This window comes from Epinephelus fuscoguttatus, linkage group LG14, assembly GCF_011397635.1.
Source record: "Epinephelus fuscoguttatus linkage group LG14, E.fuscoguttatus.final_Chr_v1".
Classification (NCBI taxonomy): domain Eukaryota; kingdom Metazoa; phylum Chordata; class Actinopteri; order Perciformes; family Serranidae; genus Epinephelus; species Epinephelus fuscoguttatus.
In genome coordinates, this window is record NC_064765.1 from 332,184 (window position 1) to 359,348 (window position 27,165).

The window sequence follows — 27,165 nt, forward strand, 5'->3', positions numbered from 1 at the left end:
TGTGTCGTGTTTCCTCACTCTGCTGCTGGCTTCGCTCTGTCTCAGCTACCATCTGTCTCTGTGTCGGCGTCTGTCTCCGTACTAATGCAGTGCATGATGGGAGCACGCTGTGTTTTAATTTAATGTTCTTTAATCAATCTGCTCCCAGTGGGTCGTTACATCTCATCAGACTGATTCAAAGTCTGATCTCTGAGCCTTCATCACTCAGAAGAGACTCATCATCATACTGTCACTACAGGAGGTCATTGAACACATCACATATACTGTCAGTACAGGAGGTCATTGAACACATCACACATACTGTCACTACAGGAGGTCATTGAACACATCACATATACTGTCAGTACAGGAGGTCATTGAACACATCACATATACTGTCAGTACAGGAGGTCATTAAACACATCACACATACTGTCAGTACAGGAGGTCATTAAACACATCACATATACTGTCAGTACAGGAGGTCGTTGAACACATCACATATACTGTCAGTACAGGAGGTCATTAAACACATCACATATACTGTCAGTACAGGAGGTCATTAAACACATCACACATACTGTCAGTACAGGAGGTCGTTGAACACATCACATATACTGTCAGTACAGGAGGTCATTAAACACATCACACATACTGTCAGTACAGGAGGTCATTAAACACATCACACATACTGTCAGTACAGGAGGTCATTAAACACATCACATATACTGTCAGTACAGGAGGTCATTGAACACATCACATATACTGTCAGTACAGGAGGTCATTGAACACATCACATATACTGTCAGTACAGGAGGTCATTGAACACATCACATATACTGTCAGTACAGGAGGTCATTGAACACATCACATATACTGTCAGTACAGGAGGTCATTAAACACATCACACATACTGTCAGTACAGGAGGTCATTAAACACATCACACATACTGTCAGTACAGGAGGTCATTGAACACATCACATATACTGTCAGTACAGGAGGTCATTAAACACATCACATATACTGTCAGTACAGGAGGTCATTAAACACATCACACATACTGTCAGTACAGGAGGTCATTAAACACATCACATATACTGTCAGTACAGGAGGTCGTTGAACACATCACATATACTGTCAGTACAGGAGGTCATTAAACACATCACATATACTGTCAGTACAGGAGGTCATTAAACACATCACACATACTGTCAGTACAGGAGGTCGTTGAACACATCACATATACTGTCAGTACAGGAGGTCATTAAACACATCACACATACTGTCAGTACAGGAGGTCATTAAACACATCACATACTGTCAGTACAGGAGGTCATTAAACACATCACATATACTGTCAGTACAGGAGGTCATTAAACACATCACATATACTGTCAGTACAGGAGGTCGTTGAACACATCACACATACTGTCAGTACAGGAGGTCGTTGAACACATCACACATACTGTCAGTACAGGAGGTCGTTGAACACATCACACATACTGTCAGTACAGGAGGTCGTTGAACACATCACGATCTGTCGATCTGGTCGATCTGTGTATCCGTCTCAGCAGATGATGTCACAGATTTCAGATAAAGTCCGATCTGACTGTTTCACATTTCCTGTCAGTGTTTTGGACTCAAACACACAGATACGTAAATATAATGACAGTAATAACAGCCAGAGTCGTCAGGGAGAATCTTTGTCATCATTTCACCACCTAACAGTTCACTTATTCAACTCAAAATGGCGTCCATTAATTGATTGATAACTTCCTGTTACTTTTTCTCACCCTGTCTCATGACCCTCTACCTGCTGTATCTGTAGGATCGCACTTAGCCTTCCTGTTGTCTTGTTGTCAGGTTGGAGAAGAGAGCCTCGGGACTTTGGGGATGACACCACCAGCGTGAGAAGTGACGGCGGGAGCGTTCGTGGAGGAATACGAGGCCGGGGGAAAGGACGTGGGCGTGGGAGAGGTCGAGGCCGAGGTATGGTTTTAGTTTGACACCATGTTAACCGCCATTGTTCCCCCTCAGGGGAACATTAAAGTTTCCTTCAGCAGGCCACAGCTGATCAGTGCTCAGACCCTCTGACACATGTTTGTATCTGCTCCTTCAGGCCGCTACGAATTCTCTCAGAGCTTCAGAGACTCTCAGTCGTCCGACGGCTCCGTTCAGGTTCCCTCAGAGTTCGGCACCAACATGGTTTATTACTACGATGATGGAAACAAGGTCCAGATGTACACGGTGGATGAAAAGCTCCTGAAAGAATACATCAAACGACAAATGTGAGTGTTTCTGTTTGAGTCCAGCTGAAGTGGCGTCTGACTGTCAGTAGGAAGGATGTTTTACAGCACAGACAGGAAGTAGATCAAACCACCTGATGAATCAATGAAACAATTCATTGATACGTGTCCCCTCTTCAGGAGCACAGTTAATAACTTATTTATTCATAATTAATGAAGGAAACGGGTGGAGAACATGAAGATGATGTGTGCGTGTGTGTGTGTTTATAAAGGGGGAGGTTAATAACTGAATGTGTCAGATGATGAACGTTATTAAAGACGTACACAGGATGGACCAATGAACCATCCTGCAGTGACATCACAGAGCTGATTGGATCATGATTACAGGTTCCAGTTTTCATACTGTGAGCCGACATGTTGTGTCTTACATTACTGAGGTTTAAGTCCTCTGATGTTGACGACCCTGCAGTAATACTGTGATAGAAACATCTTTAACTCAGGGTTTCCCCCACAGTTATTCATCTGTGACGTCCTGCCACCATGTTTAGACGTTCTGTTTTTGGAGCTGAACTGTTTATCAGCAGCAGGACATCAGGAGCAGTGAAAGTGAAACTGAACATCAGTGGGTCTAATGTTTGCTTTCACTCACTAACAGCAGCTCCTCTCCTCTATCGATCTGATCAGGTGTGATCGGATCAACTGATCAATTATTCAGAAGCCACAGATGTAGAGGAGGACGGTGTTTCTGAGTCCTGAGTTAAACTGGTTGTTGTTCTGGTTTGTGACATGTCGTCTTCTCAGTTCTCCTAAATCTGCAGTGTAGAGTGTCACTAGGAAGGAGGACTGTTTAAATCAAACTCAGGTCATGACCTCCCCCAGCCAACGCCTATGGTGCATTCATGTACTCCTTGGACGGTTCGAATTCAGAGTGTCTATCAGGTTTAAGTTGTAATGTGGAAACAACATGGACGCCACAATGTTATTGTTCAGAGCGTTTAAACAACACGTTGTGTACAGAGCAGGTTGTAGGTGTGTGACTGATGTACAGGTGTGTGTACAGAGCAGGTTGTAGGTGTGTGACTGATGTACAGGTGTGTGTACAGAGCAGGTTGTAAGTGTGTGACTGATGTACAGGTGTGTGTACAGAGCAGGTTGTAGGTGTGTGACTGATGTACAGGTGTGTGTGTACAGAGCAGGTTGTAGGTGTGTGACTGATGTACAGGTGTGTGTACAGAGCAGGTTGTAGGTGTGTGACTGATGTACAGGTGTGTGTGTACAGAGCAGGTTGTAGGTGTGTGACTGATGTACAGGTGTGTGTGTACAGAGCAGGTTGTAGGTGTGTGACTGATGTACAGGTGTGTGTGTACAGAGCAGGTTGTAAGTGTGTGACTGATGTACAGGTGTGTGTGTACAGAGCAGGTTGTAAGTGTGTGACTGATGTACAGGTGTGTGTGTACAGAGCAGGTTGTAAGTGTGTGACTGATGTACAGGTGTGTGTGTACAGAGTGTAGGTCCTGTGTGTTGGTGGTGTCCTGCAGGGGGCAGCGTTCTCTCTGTCCTGGGTGCAGCAGCAGCCTTGGGGGGGGGGGGGGGTTGACTCTAAATATAGTCTGAGAGCTTCAGAGGGACGTGATGAATTATACTGAGACAGGAAGTGGGGAAAAAAACCTGTGTTGGGGGGGGGGGGGGGGGCATTCCTCTCGTCTCCCTCGGTGTTATTCAGGCTGCTCACTCACACATGAAGACATGGCTGTTCACCGCCTGCAGGCTGAACTTCACACACTGACGTGTGTGTGTGTGTGTGGTGACTGAGAAAGTCAGAGGATTTTACATTTCCTGTGTTTTTCAGGAACATGTAGAGGAATAATAAAACTACAGATTGTCTGATGGTGACATGGAGCTCATCTGAACACTGAAACACGTCTGTGACATCACATCACATCTTGTCATATTTTCCACAGTCTCCAGCCCTCCTCACACAGAGATGTCACTACGACGTCACTTCTTTATGTCTACTTTGTATTTTTACACAGAACCAAAAGTCAGTCTCTAGTGTGACATATAACATACGTGTCAGCAGCTCTTTATAAACAATAACAATGATATCACATGTCAATAACAATCATTTAGCGTCCCTGTTACATGGTGGCTGATCTCGTCCTCTGCTTCGAGGGTGAGGAGCTCCTGGACCTCGTTGTTTGAGTTAGCTGCTAACTGCTAGCAGCTGCTGTTCTTCTTCTTTGAGTTAGCTGCTAACTGCTAACAGCTGCTGTTCTTCTTTGAGTTAGCCACTAACTGCTAACAGCTGCTGTTCTTCTTTGAGTTAGCCACTAACTGCTAACAGCTGCTGTTCTTCTTTGAGTTAGCCACTAACTGATAACAGCTGCTCTTCTTCTTTGAGTTAGCCACTAACTGATAACAGCTGCTGTTATTCTTTGAGTTAGCCATTAACTGCTAACAGCTGCTGTTCTTCTTTGAGTTAGCCACTAACTGCTAACGCTGCTGTTCTTCTTTGAGTTAGCCACTAACTGCTAACAGCTGCTGTTATTCTTTGAGTTAGCTGCTAACTGCTTCTTTAAATCTCTAACAGACATTAAAAACATCACACCTGTCCTGCACTTGTCCTGTTTATACACCTGTCCTGGTTATACACCTGTCCTGGTTATACACCTGTCACTGTCTCTGTCTCCGGCTCAGAGACGAGACAACTCTCTCCCAATGTTCCACAATCTAACCTTACATACAGCGCAGCGAGGCAACATAATGGAGCGATATACTCGCTGTGACCAGGCAGTGTGAAAGCAGCTATGTGCCAGTAGAGAGGTGGATGGTACTGGAAACCAGTCTGTCCCAGTTAACAGTAACTAAAGGGTTAATGTTGGTTGGTTATTGGTTTGATCCTGATTGGATGAATTCACAAGCTGTTTGATGAGCACTGAATGCATCTTCTCCTCCTCCCCCTCTTCCTCTTCCTCTTCCTCCTCGTCTTCCTCCTGCAGTGAGTACTACTTCAGCCTCCACAACCTGGAGCGAGACTTCTTCCTGAGGAGGAAGATGGACGCTCAGGGCTTCCTCCCCATCTCCCTCATCGCCAGCTTCCACAGAGTGCAGGCCCTCACCATGGACATCAGCCTCATCATGGAGGTAATGCCACCACCATCATCATCTTCATCACCATCATCACCATCCTCTGCAGGCTGACCTGGAGCTTCAGCTCTGTGAGAAGAATAATGTTTGTAGAGATTCTCACTGAGTGAAGGTACAGGCTGTGGGACCTGACTACTCTCTGGGATTCACTCACAGGGACCTGTGTTTAACCTGGATTTAATACATGTAATAAATATGATTAATAAGTGATGACTATCTAATAATTATATTAAATCAATACTCTATCTCCAGGCCCTGAAGAGCAGTAAAGAGGTGGAGCTGGTGGATGATAAAGTTCGCTGTAAAACTGACCCTGAGCGTTGGCCCATCCCCACCCCCCCCATCATCGGCTCCCCTCGTACTGACTTCTCTCAGCTCATCAACTGTCCTGAGTTCGTCCCTCGACAGAACCTCAGCTCCACAAACTCTGGTCAGTATTCAGCTCTGATCCTTCTTCTTCTACTGCTGCTGCTGCTACTCTCCCTCACCTTTTCTTCTCCTCATCTTTCTTCTTTGTCTTCTTCTTTTTCTTTGTCTTCTTCTTCTTTTTCAGCATTCTTCTCCCTCTTCTGTTTCTTTATTTTCTCCTCCTCCAACATTCTTCTTCTTCTACCTTAACATTCTTCTTCCTCCTCAGTCGGCTTTTTCTTTGACTTTCTTCTACATTCCTCTCCTTCAGCATTCTTCTTTCACATTCTTTGTCTCCTCCGTCGTTGTTCTTTGACACCAAAATGAAGAGGTGTTAAAGTGAAGGTGTGGTGATGAACTCATTAGGGGTGTAACGGTACACACAAGTCATGGTTCGGTACGTACCTCGGTGTGAGGGTCACGCTTCGGTACGGGTTCGGTACAGCGGGAAAAAAGCAACAAAAGTCACACATGTATTACACTAGCTTTGTTAAATTTATTTTGAACAGACACCAATTGACTGCAAAACTAAAAACCATCTCCTGTTATAAAAGTAGAAAAAGAATGAAACATAAAACTTCGGTGATGTTTTTGGCCCTGTCTGTGTTCATGTCAAGAGGCTGCTTAAAAGCAGCGGGGATAAGTTGTTGCACACAAGTTGTTTTTTCTTCGCACCAGTGATAGACATATCAGGATGATGCCGTCTTATATGCATTAACATGTTTGATGTGTTTCCAGAGACGTACCACACCTCAGTGAAACATCGCAGACAGACAGTCTTTGTCCGGTCCACCACTCGTGTGCCATCGCTGTTATGTTGCACTGGGAAGCCAAAGTGTTCCCATAAGGGTGATTTAAATGAAGCCGGCGGCTCTTCTAACTCCACACTCTCCATCACCTTTCTTCTTCGTCTGTTTTTGTAACTGCTTCTTTTTTGTCTGTAATGACGGTTGCTGGCAGCTTTTAGGCTCATTACCGCCACCTGGATTGAAGTAAGGACACGACTTTTTTTTTAATACTCACTCAGACGTATTCGTTGTATGACTGCATGCACCAAACCGTGACACCCGTACTGTGACAGCACGGGACGAATACAAATACCGTTACACCCCTAGAACCGATCGTACTAACAAGTTTTCTGAGTGAAGCTACAACCTGATGGTTCCTGTTCAAACACAACACTTTGTACATTTACATGGACAGTTTAATTCCACTTTTCATTCGGAATAAAAAATGGTCATTCTGATTGGGGGTGGTTTATTCCGTTTCTAATTCCGAATGAGAGAATCTTGTGTGCATGTATACACTCATTCCTCTTTAAATTCATTCCGGTCTTTCTGGACATGCTCGTTTCCTTGCCCTTCTGGTGCAGTGACGTATATAGTGTGCATAGCAACGGGCTGATACAGAGCAATCGGACTCGTTGCACTCACCGGTTTCCATTCGCCACAGCACGGTCTTCTACCTCCCTTCTTCGACCTTCTACCTCCCTTCTCCTCCTCAACAGACGAAGCATTAGCAGAACAAGGTTGTTGTCGTACTGCTGCTTCAAGAATATCAGCAAAACAAGCCTGAAAAAGGCACTAAGAACGGCGTCGTCAAGCATCTTGTTATCCGGAGCGAGGACTACAGTGTTTTCTTCCGGTAAACGTAAACACGTAACATCCGCCCCGCCCCCTATCCAATCAGAAACCTTCCCTGCCCCAAACCTTGCGCAGACCTGAATAAAGGCGATTAAACTGATCTCTGTGTAAACCCTCATTCAGAATGAATATTTCCCATGTAAACTACCTGGAAAGACTTTAATTCAGAATGATTTCATTCAGATTCATTTCATTCTGAATGAGAAGCCATCATGGAACCGTAGCCAGTGACACACACACGTTCTCTCACCACCACGAACACACACACGTTCTCTCACCACCACGAACACACACACGTTCTCTCACCACCACGAACACACACACGTTCCCTCATCACCATGAACACACACACGTTCCCTCATCACCATGAACACACACACATTCCCTCATCACCATAAACACACACACATTCCCTCACGTTCCCTCATCACCATGAACACACACACATTCCCTCATCACCATAAACACACACACATTCCCTCACGTTCCCTCATCACCATGAACACACACACATTCCCTCATCACCATGAACACACACACATTCCCTCACGTTCCCTCATCACCATGAACACACACACACGTTCCCTCATCACCATGAACACACACACATTCCCTCATGTTCCCTCATCACCATGAACACACACACACGTTCTATCATCACCATGAACACACACACATTCCCTCATGTTCCCTCATCACCATGAACACACACACACGTTCTATCATCACCATGAACACACACACATTCCCTCACGTTCCCTCATCACCATGAACACACACACATTCCCTCATGTTCCCTCATCACCATGAACACACACACACACGTTCTATCATCACCATGAACACACACACATTCCCTCATGTTCCCTCATCACCATGAATACACACACACGTTCTATCATCACCATGAACACACACACATTCCCTCACGTTCCCTCATCACCATGAACACACACACACACACACACATATATATGTATATATATGTGTGTGTGTGTGTGTGTGTATTTATATAAATATAGACACATATATATGTGTATATATTCAGTGTGAGCCGTCGGTGAGCGGTAAATTATATATTTGTATATATTCAGCTTCATCACCTGTGAAGAAGACTCCTCCTGAGTCAGCTGAGCCTCAGGACTCCTCAGCTGAGCCCAGCTCCTCCAGCCAGGACTCCCTCTCAGCCAAAACAGCCCCCCAGCCCGACCCTGAACCTGACGCCTGGATCCAGGTGGAGAAACGCCACCGTCAGCCCTCTGGAAAGGTACACAGTGACTCAGGCCTTAGATAGACGTGTTTATATTCTTCATCTCTTCATCATCATCACCTCTTTCTCTCTGTGGTTTCCTCATCATCATCCCTGTCTGTCTCCTCCAACCTCCTCTATCCTCCACCCTCCTCCATCTTCCTCCATCCTGCTCCACCCTCCCCCATTCCCCTCCATCCTCCTCCATCCTGCTCCACCCTCCTCTATCCTCCTCCACCCTCTTCTATCCTCCTCCACCCTCCTCCATCCTGCTCCATCCTGCTCCACCCGACAGCATGTCAGTGATGATGTGTGTGTTGTGGGCTCTTCTCCTCCCTCAGCGCTCCACCCTGACCTCCTCCCCTCAACAGTTGAGTACTTCATGCTCTCACTTTGATTATGTCATCACCTCATCTTCATCTTCATCTCTGAGCTGCTCCTTCACTTTACTGTCACACTTGTCTAAAGTGCAACACACACCGCCGCCATACGCCACACGTCAGAACGCCCGCCTCCATTATATTCTATGAACAAACCCACTGCTGCTCTATTTCCAGCGAGGCCGGCGCTGCGAGAAAAGCCTTTTATGTACGTCTCGGCCGCCGTAGTATCAACTCCAGTTGCAGCTTGCAAAGGGGTATCTGGATGCTTAACGTTACTAAGTTTTTCAAATTTTTAATAAGATGATTTTGATAAGAAACTCACCTGTGAAATCCAAGTTGTTGTTGCCTCAAAGTTTTTCCTCTTTTCCTTCCATTACTAGCAGATGGCAACCGTTGGCAACTAGTGTAGGTACAGCCACCTAGCAGGCTGGGGTGTGAAATACACTTTGGTGTCGACGGTGCCGCTGCCAATGTGTGTTGGGGGGCGGCACTTGACGGCCACATCACCGCGCCGGCGGCAGTGTGTGTTGCACTTAACACAGGCTTCACCTCAGAGGATTAGTTTATCAACCTTTATCTCACTCTTCATCCCTTCATCCCTTTAACCCTTCATCCCTTCAATCAATCAATCAATCAATCAATTTCAATCAATCAATTTTATTTATAAAGCCCAATATCACAAATCACAATTTGCCTCACAGGGCTTTACAGCATACGACATCCCTCTGTCCTTATGACCCTCACAGCTGATCAGGAAAAACTCCCCAAAAAACCCTTTAACGGGGAAAAAACGGTAGAAACCTCAGGAAGAGCAACTGAGGAGGGATCCCTCTTCCAGGACGGACAGACGTGCAATAGATGTCGTACAGAACAGATCAGCATAATAAATTAACAGTAATCTGTATGACACAATGAGACAGAGAGAGAGAGAGAGAGAGAGAGAGAGAGAGAGAGAGAGAAGGAGAGAAGGTGCCCGGTGTATTATAGGGGGGTCCTCCGGCAGACTAGGCCTAAGTCAGCCTAACTAGGGGCTGGTACAGGGCAAGCCTGAGCCAGCCCTAACTATAAGCTTTATCAAAGAGGAAAGTCTTAAGTCTAGTCTTAAATGTGGAGACGGTGTCTGCCTCCCGGACCGTAACAGGAAGATGATTCCACAGGAGAGGAGCCTGATAGCTGAAGGCTCTGGCTCCTGATCTACTTTTGGAGACTTTAGGGACCACGAGTAACCCTGCGTTCTCAGAGCGCAGTGTTCTGGTGGGATAATATGGCACTATGAGCTCTCTAAGATATGACGGAGCTTGACCATTTAGAGCTTTATAAGTTAACAGTAGGATTTTAAATTCAATTCTGGATTTTACAGGGAGCCAGTGCAGAGAAGCTAAAACAGGAGAAATATGATCTCGTTTCTTAGTTCCTGTTAGTACACGTGCTGCTGCATTCTGAATTAGCTGGAGAGTTTTTAAGGACTTACTAGAGCTACCTGATAATAGAGAGTTACAGTAATCCAGCCTTGAGGTAACAAAAGCGTGGACCAATTTTTCTGCATCTTTTCAGGTCAGGATAGGCCTAATTTTCGCAATGTTACGCAGATGCAAAAATGCAGTCTGTGAGGTTTGTTTTAAATGAGAATTAAAAGACAAATCTTGATCAAATATCACTCCGAGGTTTCTTACGGTAGTGCTAGAGGCCAGAGCAATGCCATCTAGAGAAACTATGTCATCAGATAAAGAGTCTCTGAGTTGTTTGGGGCCAAGAACAATAACTTCAGTTTTGTCTGAATTTAACATCAGGAAATTGGTGCTCATCCAGGTTTTTATGTCTTTAAGGCAATTATGGAGTTTAGTTAATTGATTGCTTTCTTCTGGCTTCATAGATAAATACAACTGAGTATCATCCGCATAACAATGGAAATTTATAGAGTGATTTCTAATGATGTTACCTAAAGGAAGCATATATAGAGTAAATAGGATTGGTCCGAGCACAGAACCTTGCGGAACTCCAAGACAAACTTTAGTACGTAAGGATGATTCATTATGAATGTGAACAAACTGAAAACGATCAGATAAATAAGATTTAAACCAGCTCAGTGCAGAACCTTTTAGGCCAATTAAGTGATCCAGTCTCTGCAGTAGAATTTGATGGTCAATTGTGTCAAACGCCGCACTAAGATCTAATAAAACAAGTACAGAGACGAGTCCTTTGTCTGAAGCAATCAGAAGGTCATTTGTAATTTTAACTAGAGCTGTCTCAGTGCTATGATGCACTCTAAATCCTGACTGAAATTCCTCAAATAAATTATTATCATGGAGAAAATCACACAGCTGGTCTGCGACTACTTTCTCAAGGATCTTTGACATAAAGGGAAGATTAGATATTGGTCTATAGTTGGCTAACACCTCTGGATCCAGGGTGGGCTTTTTTAGGAGAGGTTTAATTACAGCTACCTTAAAAGACTGTGGTACATAGCCTGTTAATAAGGATATATTGATCATATCTAATATATGAGTGTTAACTAAAGGTAAGACCTCCTTAAGTAGCCTAGTTGGGATGGGGTCTAAGAGACACGTTGATGATTTAGATGAAGAAATCGCTGCGGTCAATTCTTGAAGAGAAATTGGGGAGAAGCAATCTAAATATATATTAGGTCTTACAGCTGTGTTTGAGGTTAGATAGGTACTATCTGAGGGGCTGTCCACACCAACGCGGGTATTTATAACACCGTGACTCTTTGCTCATGGTTTGGCCTTTCATCCACACGTAACCACAGTTTTGGGCCCCTGTAACCGGAGTTATTTGTAACCGGAGTCCAGGGTGAACTTTCTGGAAAAGTCCAGTGTCAGCACTCATGTACCGCAGTTATTTTGTCTCGTCTCCATTGTATGACGTCAGTGTGCGATGTAAACAGAAAACAGCTGTGTTATTACCTGATCCAGTGTGTGCGAGAGATGATTTGAGGATGGACCTAAACAAAATACTGCTGCTATTTAGCAGTATATCAGCACTTTGTGGCTGTATCATACAACTGACGCTACTCAGTGACATGATGACACAGTGATTCTCACGGAGCTGCTGAGGAATCAGAATTTTCGACGCTCTTTCTGCTGAGTGGGTATTGGGGAGGAGTTCAGAGATTGTTGTTTTTCCAGTAATGATGTTTTTCTGCCTTCTGATTGGCTACAATGGCCTTACAGTTAGGAGTTATCACCACCTACTGCTTTGGCATGTGTATTACATTGCTTGATCGTGGAATTTGCGGTGTCATGTGGACGGAGGTATTTTTATTACACCACTTGTATGGACGCAGATTTTTTAAAAACTGGAGGCCAAAAAAGTTCAGTTTTAAAAATGCCCGTGCTCGTGTGGACTAGGGCTTAGTAAGGGACTGTTCATCCCTTGAACCCTTTAACCCTTCATCCCTTTAACCCTTCAACCCTTTAACCCCTCAACCCTTCATCCCTTGAACCCTTCATCCCTTCATCCCTTGAACCCTTCATCCCTTCATCCCTTGAACCCTTCATCCCTTGAACCCTTTAACACTTCATCCCTTGAACCCTTCATCCCTTGAACCCTTGATCCCTTCATCCCTTGAACCCTTCATCCCTTGAACCCTTTAACCCTTCATCCCTTTAACCCTTCATCCCTTTAACCCCTCAACCCTTCATCCCTTGAACCCCTCAACCCTTCATCCCTTGAACCCTTCATCCCTTGAACCCTTGAACCCTTCATCCCTTGAACCCTTCATCCCTTGAACCCTTCATCCCTTGAACCCTTTAACCCTTCATCCCTTGAACCCTTCATCCTTTGAACCCTTTAACCCTTCATCCCTTGAACCCTCAACCCTTCATCCCTTTAACCCCTCAACCCTTCATCCCTTTAACCCTTTAACCCTTCATCCCTTTAACCCTTCAACCCTTTAATCCTTCATCCCTTGAACCCTTTAACCCTTCATCCCTTGAACCCTTCATCCCTTGACCCCTTTAACCCTTCATCCCTTTAACCCCTCAACCCTTCATCCCTTGAACCCTTCATCCCTTCATCCCTTGAACCCTTCATCCCTTGAACCCTTTAACACTTCATCCCTTGAACCCTTCATCCCTTGAACCCTTGATCCCTTCATCCCTTGAACCCTTCATCCCTTGAACCCTTTAACCCTTCATCCCTTTAACCCTTCATCCCTTTAACCCCTCAACCCTTCATCCCTTGAACCCCTCAACCCTTCATCCCTTGAACCCTTCATCCCTTGAACCCTTGAACCCTTCATCCCTTGAACCCTTCATCCCTTGAACCCTTCATCCCTTGAACCCTTTAACCCTTCATCCCTTGAACCCTTCATCCTTTGAACCCTTTAACCCTTCATCCCTTGAACCCTCAACCCTTCATCCCTTTAACCCCTCAACCCTTCATCCCTTTAACCCTTTAACCCTTCATCCCTTTAACCCTTCAACCCTTTAATCCTTCATCCCTTGAACCCTTTAACCCTTCATCCCTTGAACCCTTCATCCCTTGAACCCTTTAACCCTTCATCCCTTTAACCCCTCAACCCTTCATCCCTTGAACCCCTCAACCCTTGAACCCTTGAACCCTTCATCCCTTGAACCCTTCATCCCTTGAACCCTTTAACCCTTCATCCCTTGAACCCTTCATCCCTTGAACCCTTTAACCCTTCATCCCTTGAACCCTTCAACCCTTTAACCCCTCAACCCTTCATCCCTTTAATCCTTCATCCCTTGAACCCTTTAACCCTTCATCCCTTTAACCCTTCAACCCTTTAACCCCTCAACCCTTCATCCCTTTAATCCTTCATCCCTTGAACCCTTTAACCCTTCATCCCTTTAACCCTTCAACCCTTTAACCCTTCATCCCTTGAACCCTTTAACCCTTCATCCCTTGAACCCTTCATCCCTTCAACCCTTTAACCCTTCATCCCTTGAACCCTTTAACCCTTCATCCCTTCAACCCTTCATCCCTTCATCCCTTGAACCCTTCATCCCTTGTACCCTTTAACCCTTCATCCCTTGAACCCTTCATCCCTTGAACCCTTCATCCCTTGAACCCTTTAACCCTTCATCCCTTTAACCCCTCAACCCTTCATCCCTTGAACCCCTCAACCCTTGAACCCTTGAACCCTTCATCCCTTGAACCCTTCATCCCTTGAACCCTTTAACCCTTCATCCCTTGAACCCTTCATCCCTTGAACCCTTTAACCCTTCATCCCTTGAACCCTTCAACCCTTTAACCCATCAACCCTTCATCCCTTTAATCCTTCATCCCTTGAACCCTTTAACCCTTCATCCCTTTAACCCTTCAACCCTTTAACCCCTCAACCCTTCATCCCTTTAATCCTTCATCCCTTGAACCCTTTAACCCTTCATCCCTTTAACCCTTCAACCCTTTAACCCTTCATCCCTTGAACCCTTTAACCCTTCATCCCTTGAACCCTTCATCCCTTCAACCCTTTAACCCTTCATCCCTTCAACCCTTTAACCCTTCATCCCTTCAACCCTTCATCCCTTCATCCCTTGAACCCTTCATCCCTTGTACCCTTTAACCCTTCATCCATTGAACCCTTCATCCATTGAACCCTTCATCCCTTGAACCCTTCATCCCTTGAACCCTTTAACCCTTCATCCCTTGAACCCTCAACCCTTCATCCCTTTAACCCCTCAACCCTTCATCCCTTTAACCCTTTAACCCTTCATCCCTTTAACCCTTCATCCCTTTAACTCTTCAACCCTTTAACCCTTCATCCCTTTAATTCTTCATCCCTTGAACCCTTTAACCCTTCATCCCTTGAACCCTTCATCCCTTCATCCCTTGAACCCTTCATCCCTTGAACCCTTTAACCCTTCATCCCTTGAACCCTTCATCCCTTGAACCCCTCAACCCTTCATCCCTTTAACCCCTCAACCCTTCATCCCTTGAACCCCTCAACCCTTCATCCCTTGAACCCTTCATCCCTTGAACCCTTGAACCCTTCATCCCTTGAACCCTTCATCCCTTCATCCCTTGAACCCTTCATCCCTTGAACCCTTTAACCCTTCATCCATTGAACCCTTCATCCCTTGAACCCTTCATCCCTTTAACTCCTCAACCCTTCATCCCTTTAACCTCTCAACCCTTCATCCCTTTAACCCTTCATCCCTTTAACCCTTCATCCCTTCATCCCTTCATCCCTTTATCCCTTGAACCCTTAAACTCATGTGCTCATCCTCATGTCAAACACACAGTCACAGGACGACCATCAGTGATCAGCTGATTTCTGACATGAGGTCATCGACACATTTCAGGCACTGAAGTTTTTTCTGGCCTGTTAAAATAAACACAAAAAAACTCAAACATAAATCAGACTGGTACAATAAAAAATAAATATACATATATGTATATTTATTTTTTATTGTACCAGTCTGATTTATGCATTTCTGATTATATGTATAAACCTGAACAGGCTGATATAAAACCAGCCAGATGCCACAGAAACACTGGAATACATTTAAATGACTAAAACTCATTTCACCATATAACTATACAGTTAAACTGTAACTGTAAGTGTTGTGGTGACAGCAGTGTGATCAGTACTGTTGTAAATGAAATGATTTTCTACGTCTCGTTTTGTACAACGACACATGAACATTTATATTGTATAAAACAGCTGCACCATGTCTGAGAGGATGTTTGATACAGAGGAGCATGAATCATCAGAGCCTGTTCTGGTCCTGGTTTATGGACCTGTGAGTTATCGTCTCAAACTACAAGATAAATCTGTGACGTCATGTTTTACTTTAACTTTACAGATAAGAAGAATGTTCGTGTCAGATATAATCAACAGGTGCAGCAGCCTCAGAAAACATGTACCATTTAAACAGATTGTGAACAGTACAAGATGAAACAGGAGTCGCTGTCTGTCATGTTAAATCTGCTGGTTGATAAAGTTTCCTCAAACCAAACTTTATTAACCCTTTAACCTTGAACACAGATGCTGTCCACTCGCATCTATCTGCTTCTGCTCTCCTCTCTTCCTTCGTTAACCTCTGTCTCACTCACCGTGTCGTTCCAGGAGCGCGGTGAGGCGCCTCCACGCAGCCGCCAGCCTCCTCCGCAGGCCGCCGAGCCTGACCAGGAGGAGTTGGACTTCCTGTTTGATGAAGAAATGGAGCAGATGGCGCCCAGGAAGAACAAGTTCACCGACTGGTCCGACGAGGACGACTCGGACTATGAGCTGGACGACCAGGACGTCAACAAGATTCTCATCGTCACCCAGACCCCTCCTTATCTCCGAAAGCACCCTGGCGGCGACCGCACGGGAAACCACGAGTCCAGAGCCAAGCTCACCGCCGACCTCGCCAAAGCCATCAACGACGGGCTGTTTTACTACGAGCAGGACCTGTGGAAAGGGGAGGAGCAGGTGGAGTGCAGCAAGGTAAGAGAACATCGAACAAAGAGACGCTGTAGAAAGAGAGCAGAGTTCAGGCTGCAGATATTAACCTGCAGATCTCTACCAACATGGAGGACGTATAAATCTGAAATTACATGAATGACAGAAACTGAACCTTCATATAATAATATTAATAATACATTTTATTTGTGTGGCGCCTCTCCTAATGAGGTCACCGTGTCCTCACAGGTCAGATTAATTAAAACCAGCAACAGTAAAATAAAAACATCAGAATCATGAAAACAATGAAAGAAGATATCAATGATTTTAACACATCATTGTCATAATGTCAAACTATCAGAGCTCATAATGTTTGAGGCTGATTGTTGAGGCTGATTTTTAAATTAAAAAAATGAGAAATTGGAAAAGATTTAAAAAATTGTTAAAATGAAATTAGGGAGCTGATCACAGATGTATTGTCTCTGTGTGTTTTTACATCTGTTGGTGCTTTAATTTGCAGCTATGATTTTAATGCAGCTGACATGTCATGACAGTACGACGTTGCGTCAGGCTGTAATCATGCTGATATCCTGTAGTGTGAACCTGGCATTAAGGACAGACACAAACACACGCTGATGTTCAGGTGTTTATTCTACACACACACACACACACACACACACACACACGTGCAAGTTTTTGATTTGTTCTCTGATTCAGACCAAAGGAGACCACTCTAGGGCTGACAGCAGCTGAGATACCTTCAGTGGTGTGTTCAGGGACACAGTCAGTGAAAACACACAGAAAGTGTGTGTGTGTGTGTGTGTGTGTGTGTGTGTGTGTGTGTGTGTGTTCACTGTGCTGGTGTTTGAGACGTCTCCTCAGAGCTTCAGTGTGACAGAGCGGTTCAGTCTGACTTTGCAGAGGACGACAAAAATAAACCACTATTTATCACCCACTGCGGTGATACACACACACACACACACACACACACACCTGCTCCAGAACCCAGTGACCTGCTTGTATTACCTGCTGCCTCGTCTGTCTGTAGGTTACACTCCGTCACACAGTTGGACTTCATCACTGAATCATTCCCATGTCTTTATTGTGATGTTCACAGATGGAGGTGGAGCAGGCTCACACATGAACACAAGTCAGAAATAGTCATATAAACATATAAACAAATAAATAAATAAATAAATAATCGCTCCATTCCTCTCACAGTCTGCACAGACTCTTTCGCTCATCGCCAACATTTGCAGGTAAAATGTTTTTTAATAAACGTGCTCATGAACATCACTGCAGAGAAGAACAGACCTGTCCTGTGTTCAGAGCTCAGTATGGTGACGGCTCTGTGCTGCACCTTGTGGTGTTGGGTGGAGGCAGCAGGTCACACAGCTGAGGACCAGGATGGAGCCAGTCTGTGTGTGTTTTCTACAGCAGGAGGTGATGGAGTCGTCCAGGACAGGAAGTGATGGATGTGCTTCGTCTGGGTGGGGCCCCTGTGCTGAGTGTCAGGGTGGAGGAACGGTGGGGCCCCTGTGCTGAGTGTCAGGGTGGAGGAACGGTGGGGCCCCTGTGCTGAGTGTCAGGGTGGAGGAACGGTGGGGCCCCTGTGCTGAGTGTCAGGGTGGAGGAACGGTGGGGCCCCTGTGCTGAGTGTCAGGGTGGAGGAACGGTGGGGCCCCTGTGCTGAGTGTCAGGGTGGAGGAACAGTGGGGCCCCTGTGCTGAGTGTCAGGGTGGAGGAACAGTGGGGCCCCTGTGCTGAGTGTCAGGGTGGAGGAACAGTGGGGCCCCTGTGTTGAGTGTCAGGGTGGAGGAACGGTGGGGCCCCTGTGCTGAGTGTCAGGGTGGAGGAACGGTGGGGCCCCTGTGCTGAGTGTCAGGGTGGAGGAACGGTGGGGCCCCTGTGCTGAGTGTCAGGGTGGAGGAACAGTGGGGCCCCTGTGTTGAGTGTCAGGGTGGAGGAACAGTGGGGCCCCTGTGCTGAGTGTCAGGGTGGAGGAACAGTGGGGCAGTGTGAGTGTCAGGTGTGGAGGAACAGTGGGCCCCTGTGCTGAGTGTCAGTGTGGAGGAACAGTGGGGCCCCTGTGTTGAGTGTCAGTGTGAGTGTGTGTGAACAGTGGTCAGTACTGTACAGGTGTCAGTGTGTGTGTGGAACAGTGGCCCCTGTGTAGTGAAGTGTGTGAGGAAACAGTGTGTACTGTACAGGTGTAGTGAGTGTGTGTAGGAACAGTGTGCTCTGTACAGGTGTAGTGAAGTGTGTGATCTACAGTACAGGTGTAGTGAAGTGTGTGTACTCTGTACAGGTGTAGTGAAGTGTGTGTAGTGAAGTGTGTGTACTATGTACAGGTGTAGTGAAGTGTGTGTACTATGTACAGGTGTAGTGAAGTGTGTGTTCTCTGTACAGGTGTAGTGAAGTGTGTGTAGTGAAGTGTGTGTACTATGTACAGGTGTAGTGAAGTGTGTGTTCTCTGTACAGGTGTAGTGAAGTGTGTGTAGTGAAGTGTGTGTACTATGTACAGGTGTAGTGAAGTGTGTGGTGTGTACTCTGTACAGGTGTAGTGAAGTGTGTGTAGTGAAGTGTGTGTACTCTGTACAGGTGTAGTGAAGTGTGTGTAGTGAAGTGTGTGTACTATGTGCAGGTGTAGTGAAGTGTGTGTACTCTGTACAGGTGTAGTGAAGTGTGTGTAGTGAAGTGTGTGTACTCTGTACAGGTGTAGTGAAGTGTGTGTACTCTGTACAGGTGTAGTGAAGTGTGTGTAGTGAAGTGTGTGTACTCTGTACAGGTGTAGTGAAGTGTGTGTAGTGAAGTGTGTGTACTATGTGCAGGTGTAGTGAAGTGTGTGTACTCTGTACAGGTGTAGTGAAGTGTGTGTAGTGAAGTGTGTGTACTATGTACAGGTGTAGTGAAGTGTGTGTACTCTGTACAGGTGTAGTGAAGTGTGTGTAGTGAAGTGTGTGTACTCTGTACAGGTGTAGTGAAGTGTGTGTACTCTGTACAGGTGTAGTGAAGTGTGTGTAGTGAAGTGTGTGTAGTGAAGTGTGTGTACTATGTACAGGTGTAGTGAAGTGTGTGTACTATGTACAGGTGTAGTGAAGTGTGTGTAGTGAAGTGTGTGTACTATGTACAGGTGTAGTGAAGTGTGTGTAGTGAAGTGTGTGTACTCTGTACAGGTGTAGTGAAGTGTGTGTACTATGTACAGGTGTAGTGAAGTGTGTGTAGTGAAGTGTGTGTACTATGTGCAGGTGTAGTGAAGTGTGTGTAGTGAAGTGTGTGTACTATGTACAGGTGTAGTGAAGTGTGTGTAGTGAAGTGTGTGTACTCTGTACAGGTGTAGTGAAGTGTGTGTTCTCTGTACAGGTGTAGTGAAGTGTGTGTTCTCTGTACAGGTGTAGTGAAGTGTGTGTAGTGAAGTGTGTGTACTCTGTACAGGTGTAGTGAAGTGTGTGTAGTGAAGTGTGTGTTCTCTGTACAGGTGTAGTGAAGTGTGTGTAGTGAAGTGTGTGTACTATGTACAGGTGTAGTGAAGTGTGTGTAGTGAAGTGTGTAGTGAAGTGTGTGTACTATGTACAGGTGTAGTGAAGTGTGTGTAGTGAAGTGTGTGTACTATGTACAGGTGTAGTGAAGTGTGTGTAGTGAAGTGTGTGTACTATGTACAGGTGTAGTGAAGTGTGTGTAGTGAAGTGTGTGTACTATGTACAAGTGTAGTGAAGTGTGTGTAGTGAAGTGTGTGTACTCTGTACAGGTGTAGTGAAGTGTGTGTACTATGTACAAGTGTAGTGAAGTGTGTGTAGTGAAGTGTGTGTACTCTGTACAGGTGTAGTGAAGTGTGTGTACTATGTACAAGTGTAGTGAAGTGTGTGTAGTGAAGTGTGTGTACTATGTACAAGTGTAGTGAAGTGTGTGTAGTGAAGTGTGTGTACAGGTGTAGTGAAGTGTGTGTAGTGAAGTGTGTGTACTATGTACAGGTGTAGTGAAGTGTGTGTAGTGAAGTGTGTGTACTATGTACAGGTGTAGTGAAGTGTGTGTAGTGAAGTGTGTGTACTATGTACAGGTGTAGTGAAGTGTGTGTACTATGTACAAGTGTAGTGAAGTGTGTGTAGTGAAGTGTGTGTACTATGTACAGGTGTAGTGAAGTGTGTGTAGTGAAGTGTGTGTACTATGTACAGGTGTAGTGAAGTGTGTGTAGTGAAGTGTGTGTAGTGAAGTGTGTGTAGTGAAGTGTGTGTACTCTGTACAGGTGTAGTGAAGTGTGTGTAGTGAAGTGTGTGTTCTCTGTACAGGTGTAGTGAAGTGTGTGTACTCTGTACAGGTGTAGTGAAGTGTGTGTTCTCTGTACAGGTGTAGTGAAGTGTGTGTACTCTGTACAGGTGTAGTGAAGTGTGTGTACTATGTACAGGTGTAGTGAAGTGTGTGTACTATGTACAGGTGTAGTGAAGTGTGTGTAGTGAAGTGTGTGTACTATGTACAGGTGTAGTGAAGTGTGTGTAGTGAAGTGTGTGTAGTGAAGTGTGTGTACTATGTACAGGTGTAGTGAAGTGTGTGTAGTGAAGTGTGTGTGTGTACAGGTGAAGTGTGTGTACTCTGTACAGGTGTAGTGAAGTGTGTAGTGAAGTGTGTGTTCTCTGTACAGGTGTAGTGAAGTGTGTGTAGTGAAGTGTGTGTACTCTGTACAGGTGTAGTGAAGTGTGTGTAGTGAAGTGTGTGTTCTCTGTACAGGTGTAGTGAAGTGTGTGTTCTCTGTACAGGTGTAGTGAAGTGTGTGTACTCTGTACAGGTGTAGTGAAGTGTGTGTTCTCTGTACAGGTGTAGTGAAGTGTGTGTACTCTGTACAGGTGTAGTGAAGTGTGTGTAGTGAAGTGTGTGTACTCTGTACAGGTGTAGTGAAGTGTGTGTAGTGAAGTGTGTGTACTCTGTACAGGTGTAGTGAAGCGTGTGTAGTGAAGTGTGTGTACTCTGTACAGGTGTAGTGAAGCGTGTGTAGTGAAGTGTGTGTACTCTGTACAGGTGTAGTGAAGCGTGTGTAGTGAAGTGTGTGTAGTGAAGTGTGTGTAGTGAAGTGTGTGTACTGGGTGGACGTGTATAAAGACCTAAAAGCTGAATGAAGAGACGTGTGGTTGTTGTCGTTGAGTTTTCAGCGGCGTCAGCTTGTTGTGTGCTTTGGCATTGTGGGAAATGTCATGCCTGAACATACACACACACACACACACACACACACACACGAAGGTCACCCGGATGTTGTTTTTTCTGACGGTGGCGTCTAACGGTCAGAGTCCACTGCACATCTGCTGTGAGTCACACAGACCGTCCTATCAGGTACCTTCACCTCCAATCTGCTGCTGTTATCACTGATACTCTGAGGTCATATCTGAGGGCGGAGCTGCAACACATGATCAATATATGATCAGTAGATTCTCTGATCAATAGATTCTCTTACTGGTTAGTTCATTTTTTATCACATATAAATCTGTATTATAGTGAAGTCAGAGTTTATCATCAGTGACACCTGTGGGAGAGTCAATGCTCTGATACAGCAGGAGGTTGGGTTTAATGAATGAAGAGTGAAGGAGAAGATGCTTTCTGTTTCTGACATCATCATCATCATCATCACCACCACCACCTCTGTTCTCTGTTAGATTCAGGTTTTCCTCGAAGTGTTTAAAGAGCGGGGCACTGAGGAGCGCTTCATCCCAGTGCTTCATAAAACAAGTGTGTTGTTGCTATATGTATCTTTACATTAACGTTAGCGTTAGCTTGGTAGCTAATGTGAAGCTACATTATCAGAGGGTCATCTGCTCCCACAGATGAGTTTCTGTGTGTCTGTTGTGACAGTGTCAAACAGCTCAGGACGGACAGATGCTGAAGGAGAGGCAGCGATGTCACCGGCGCCTTTCTAAAAAGATTTTTAACTAAAAGCTCTCGGAGCAGCCGCACTAAAAGATAGGAAAGAATATTATTATGAGTTTTAACAGACAACAGGTCACATGCTGACTGATGTGACTTAACACAAAGGGTTAAAACAAATTTCATGAAGCTGAGACAATAACCAATGATCGATTGAACTGATAAGGTATAAAATAATAATCAGTACAAATGTTTGATGTGTCTGAGGCTCTGCTGACTGCACAGCTGAGACATTAACAATGAGCAGTGTTCAGGATCTTTTTATACTCATCTGTGTTTCAGCTTTAACTAATACTAAAAACCTGCAGTGCTGAATACGCAGTCCAGAGTTTAGTCTGTGACGATACGTTTGAGTGGGTTACTCCGTCTGTAACGGCTCATGTTCTTCCTCTGTTCCTCAGCAGGAAGCGGAGAACTTCAAGAAGCTGAACTTCATCAGTCAAGATGAGTTTGATACTCTCACCCCCAAAGTGCCCGTCAACGCCAACCAGGAAGTCCCGCCTCCTCTCATGCCAGGTGGGTTTGTGTTTGACACCAGCTGAACTTCCTGTTTATGATCTTCCTTAAACTTCAGCCTTCGTTAGGCCGGTTTGATGTTTGTGAAGATTCATGATGTGAAGACTGTGTGTGTGTGTGTGTGTGTGTGTGTGTGTGTGTGTGTGTGTGTGTGTCCACACCCTACATAAAATTTACTTAAAACTGAAACATGTAATACTGTTTGAGAGCAGCATGTATATTGATGACATCATGGGTGCTGTGTGATGATAAATGAACCTGACTGGTCTTTGTGTGTCGTCAGTGGACAGCGGAGCAGAGTTGGCCCGCTCTCTGCCTACAACGGTCCCAGAGTCGCCCAGCGCTCACCAGCCCCGAACCCCCAGAACGCCTCGCACCCCTGGACGCCAGGACCCCAACAAGACACCACGCTTCTACCCCGTCATGAAGGAGAGCGGCACCATCGATGGACAGGTGAGCTCAGAGACGCTCTCTGTGATCAGCATCCTGTTTTATGTCAAAGGTCCTCAGTGTGAACGAGGAGGTTGTTGTTGTTGTTGTTGTTGTTGTTGTTGTGCAGCAGCTGTGACAGGTCAGAGCTGTAAGAATAGAAAAGGGATGACAGTATGGAACATGAAGTGAGAGACGAGATCTAACATTTAAAATAAAAATATTTTCTCCGTAGAAACAGGAAATTATCCCAATAAATAATCCCAACATATAATCCTGATAAATGATCTCAATAAATAATCCCAATAAACAATCCTGATAAATGATCTCAATAAATAATCCCAATAAACAATCCTGATAAATAATCCAAATAAATTATCCCAATAAATAATCCCAATATATAATCCTGATAAATGATCCCAATATATAATCCCAATAAACAATTCTTATAAATAATCCTGATATATTATCCCAATAAATAATCCCAATATATAATCCTGATAAATGATCCCAATATATAATCCCAATAAACAATCCTGATAAATAATCCTGATATATTATCCCAATAAATAATCCCAATATATAATCCTGATAAATGATCCCAATATATAATCCCAATAAACAATCCTGATAAATAATCCTGATATATTATCCCAATAAATAATCCTGATAAATTATCCTGATATATTATCCCAATAAATAATCCTGATAAATGATCCCAATAAATAATCCAAATGAATAATCACAGTAAATAATCCTGATAAATGATCCCAATAAATATTCCCAATAAGTAATCCTGATTAATGATCCCAATAAATAATCCTGATAAATTATCCTGATATATTATCCCAATAAATAATCCTGATAAATGATCCCAATAAATAATCCAAATGAATAATCACAGTAAATAATCCTGATAAATGATCCCAATAAATATTCCCAATAAGTAATCCTGATTAATGATCCCAATAAATAATGCTGATAAATTATCCCAATATATAATCCCAATAAACAATCCTGATAAATGATCCCAGTGAATAATCCCAATAAACAATCCTGATAAATAATCCCAATAAATGATCCCAATAAATAATCCTGATATATTATCCCAACAAATAATCCTGATAAATGATCCCAATAAATAATCCCCATAAACAGTCCTGATAAATGATCCTGATAAATGATCCCAATAAATATTCCCAATAAATAATCCTGATTAATGATCCCAATAAATAATCCCAATGAACAATCCTGATAAATTGTCCCAATAAATAATCCCACTGAACAATCCTGATAAATGATCCCAATAAATAATCCCAATATATAATCCTGATAAATAATCTCAATAGATGATCCTGATAAATGATCCCAATAAATAATCCTGATAAATGATCCCAATAAATAATCCTGATTAATGATCCCAATAAATGATCCCAATAAATAATATCAATATATCATCCTGATAAATGATCCCAATAAATAATCCCAATATATATAATCCTGATAAATAATCCCGATAGATGATCCTGATAAATGATCCCAATATATAATCCTAATAAATAATCCTGATAAATGGTCCTGATAAATGATCCCAATATATCATCCTGATAAATAATCCCAATATATAATCCTGATAAATAATCCCAATAGATGATCCTGATAAATGATCCTGATAAATAATCCTAATATATCATCCTGATAAATTATCCCAATAAATAATCCCAGTGTATAATCCTGATAAATGATCCCAATCAATGATCCCGATAAATGATCCAGATATATAATCCTGATAAATTATCCCAATCAATGATCCCGATAAATGATCCAGATATATAATCCTGATAAATTATCCTGATAACTGATCCTGATGAATCATCCTGATAAATTATCCTGATATATATTCCTGATAAATGATCCCGATGAATTGATCCTGATATAAATGATACTGATAAATGATCCTGATGAATCATCCTGATAAATCATCCCGATAAATGATACTGATAAATGATCCTGATTAATCTGATCCTGATATATAATCCTGATAAATCATCATGATAAATTATCCTGATAAATTATCCTGATAAATTATCCTGATATATAATTCTGCTAAATGATCCCGATGAATGATCCTGATATATAATCCTGATAAATGATCCTGATGAATTATCCTGATAAATCATCCCGATAAATGATCCCGGTATAAATGATCCTGATGAATCATCCTGATAAATCATCCCGATAAATGATCCTGATATAAATGATCCTGATAAATTATCCTGATATATAATCCTGATAAATGATCCTGATAAATGATCCCGATGAATGATCCTGATATAAATGATCCTGATGAATCATCATGATAAATGATCCTGAAATAAATTATTCTGATCAATGTTCCTGATCAGTGTTCCTGATAAATGATCCTGATGAATGATCCTGATAAATGATCCTGATAGAAATTATCCTGATAAATTATTCTGATATAATCCTGATCCATGTTCCTGATAAATTATCCTGATGAATGATCCCGATAAATGATCCTGATATAAATTATCTTGATAAATTATCCTGATATTATCTTGATCCATGTTCCTGATAAATGATCCTGATGAATGATCCTGATAAATAATCCTGATACAAATTATCCTGATAAATTATCCTGATATGATCCTGATCAATGTTCCTGATAAATGATCCTGATATAAATGATACTGATAAATTATCCTGATAAATTATCCCGATATATAATCCTGATAAATGATCCCGATAAATGATCCTGATATAAATGATCCTGAATAATCATCCTGATAAATCATCGTGATAAATGATCCTGAAATAAATTACTCTGATCAGTGTTCCTGATAAATGATCCTGATGAATGATCCTGATAAACGATCCTGATATAAATTATCCTGATAAATTATTCTGATATAATCCTGATCCATGTTCCTGATGAATTATCCTGATGAATGATCCTGATAAATGATCCTGATATAAATTATCTTGATAAATTATCCTGATATAATCTTGATCCATGTTCCTGATGAATGATCCTGATGAATGATCCTGATAAATAATCCTGATATAAATTATCCTGATATGATCCTGATCAATGTTCCTGATAAATGATCCTGATATAAATGATACTGATAAATTATCCTGATAAATGATCCCGATAAATGATCCTGATATAAATGATACTGATAAATTATCCTGATAAATGATCCCGATAAATGATCCTGATATAAATGATCCTGAATAATCATCCTGATAAATCATCCTGATAAATGATCCTGAAATAAATTATTCTGATCAATGTTCCTGATAAATGATCCTGATGAATGATCCTGATAAATGATCCTGATATAATCCTGATAAATTATTCTGATATAATCCTGATAAATTATTCTGATATAATCCTGATCCATGTTCCTGATGAATTATCCTGATGAATGATCCTGATATAAATTATCTTGATAAATTATCCTGATATAATCCTGATCCATGTTCCTGATAAATGATCCTGATGAATGATCCCCATAAATAATCCTGATATAAATTATCCTGATAAATTATCCTGATATGATCCTGATCCATGTTCCTGATAAATTATCCTGATGAATGATCCTGATCAATGATCCTAATCAGTGATCCTGATATAATCCTGATGAATGATCCTGAAATAAATTATTCTGATCAATGTTCCTGATCAATGTTCCTGATGAATTATCCTGATGAATGATCCCGATAAATGATCCTGATATAAATTATCCTGATATAATCCTGATCCATGTTTCTGATAAATGATCCTGATGAATGATCCTGATAAATAATCCTGATATAAATTATCCTGATATAATCCTGATCCATGTTCCTGATGAATGA

At 43.0% G+C, this 27,165-nt stretch overlaps 1 protein-coding gene across 1 annotated transcript in view; it reads left to right on the forward strand.

Annotated features, from left to right (window-relative positions):
* Positions 1–27,165, forward strand: part of larp1b (La ribonucleoprotein 1B) — a 53,480-nt gene that overhangs the window by 15,321 nt on the left and 10,994 nt on the right. The window contains exons 6-14 of the mRNA XM_049595801.1: positions 1,844–1,969; positions 2,100–2,268; positions 5,226–5,370; positions 5,626–5,803; positions 8,519–8,691; positions 8,969–9,043; positions 16,111–16,473; positions 22,737–22,851; positions 23,135–23,304. Of these exons, the coding sequence (XP_049451758.1) occupies positions 1,844–1,969; positions 2,100–2,268; positions 5,226–5,370; positions 5,626–5,803; positions 8,519–8,691; positions 8,969–9,043; positions 16,111–16,473; positions 22,737–22,851; positions 23,135–23,304 (1,514 nt within the window). The remainder of the gene's footprint in view (positions 1–1,843; positions 1,970–2,099; positions 2,269–5,225; positions 5,371–5,625; positions 5,804–8,518; positions 8,692–8,968; positions 9,044–16,110; positions 16,474–22,736; positions 22,852–23,134; positions 23,305–27,165) is intronic.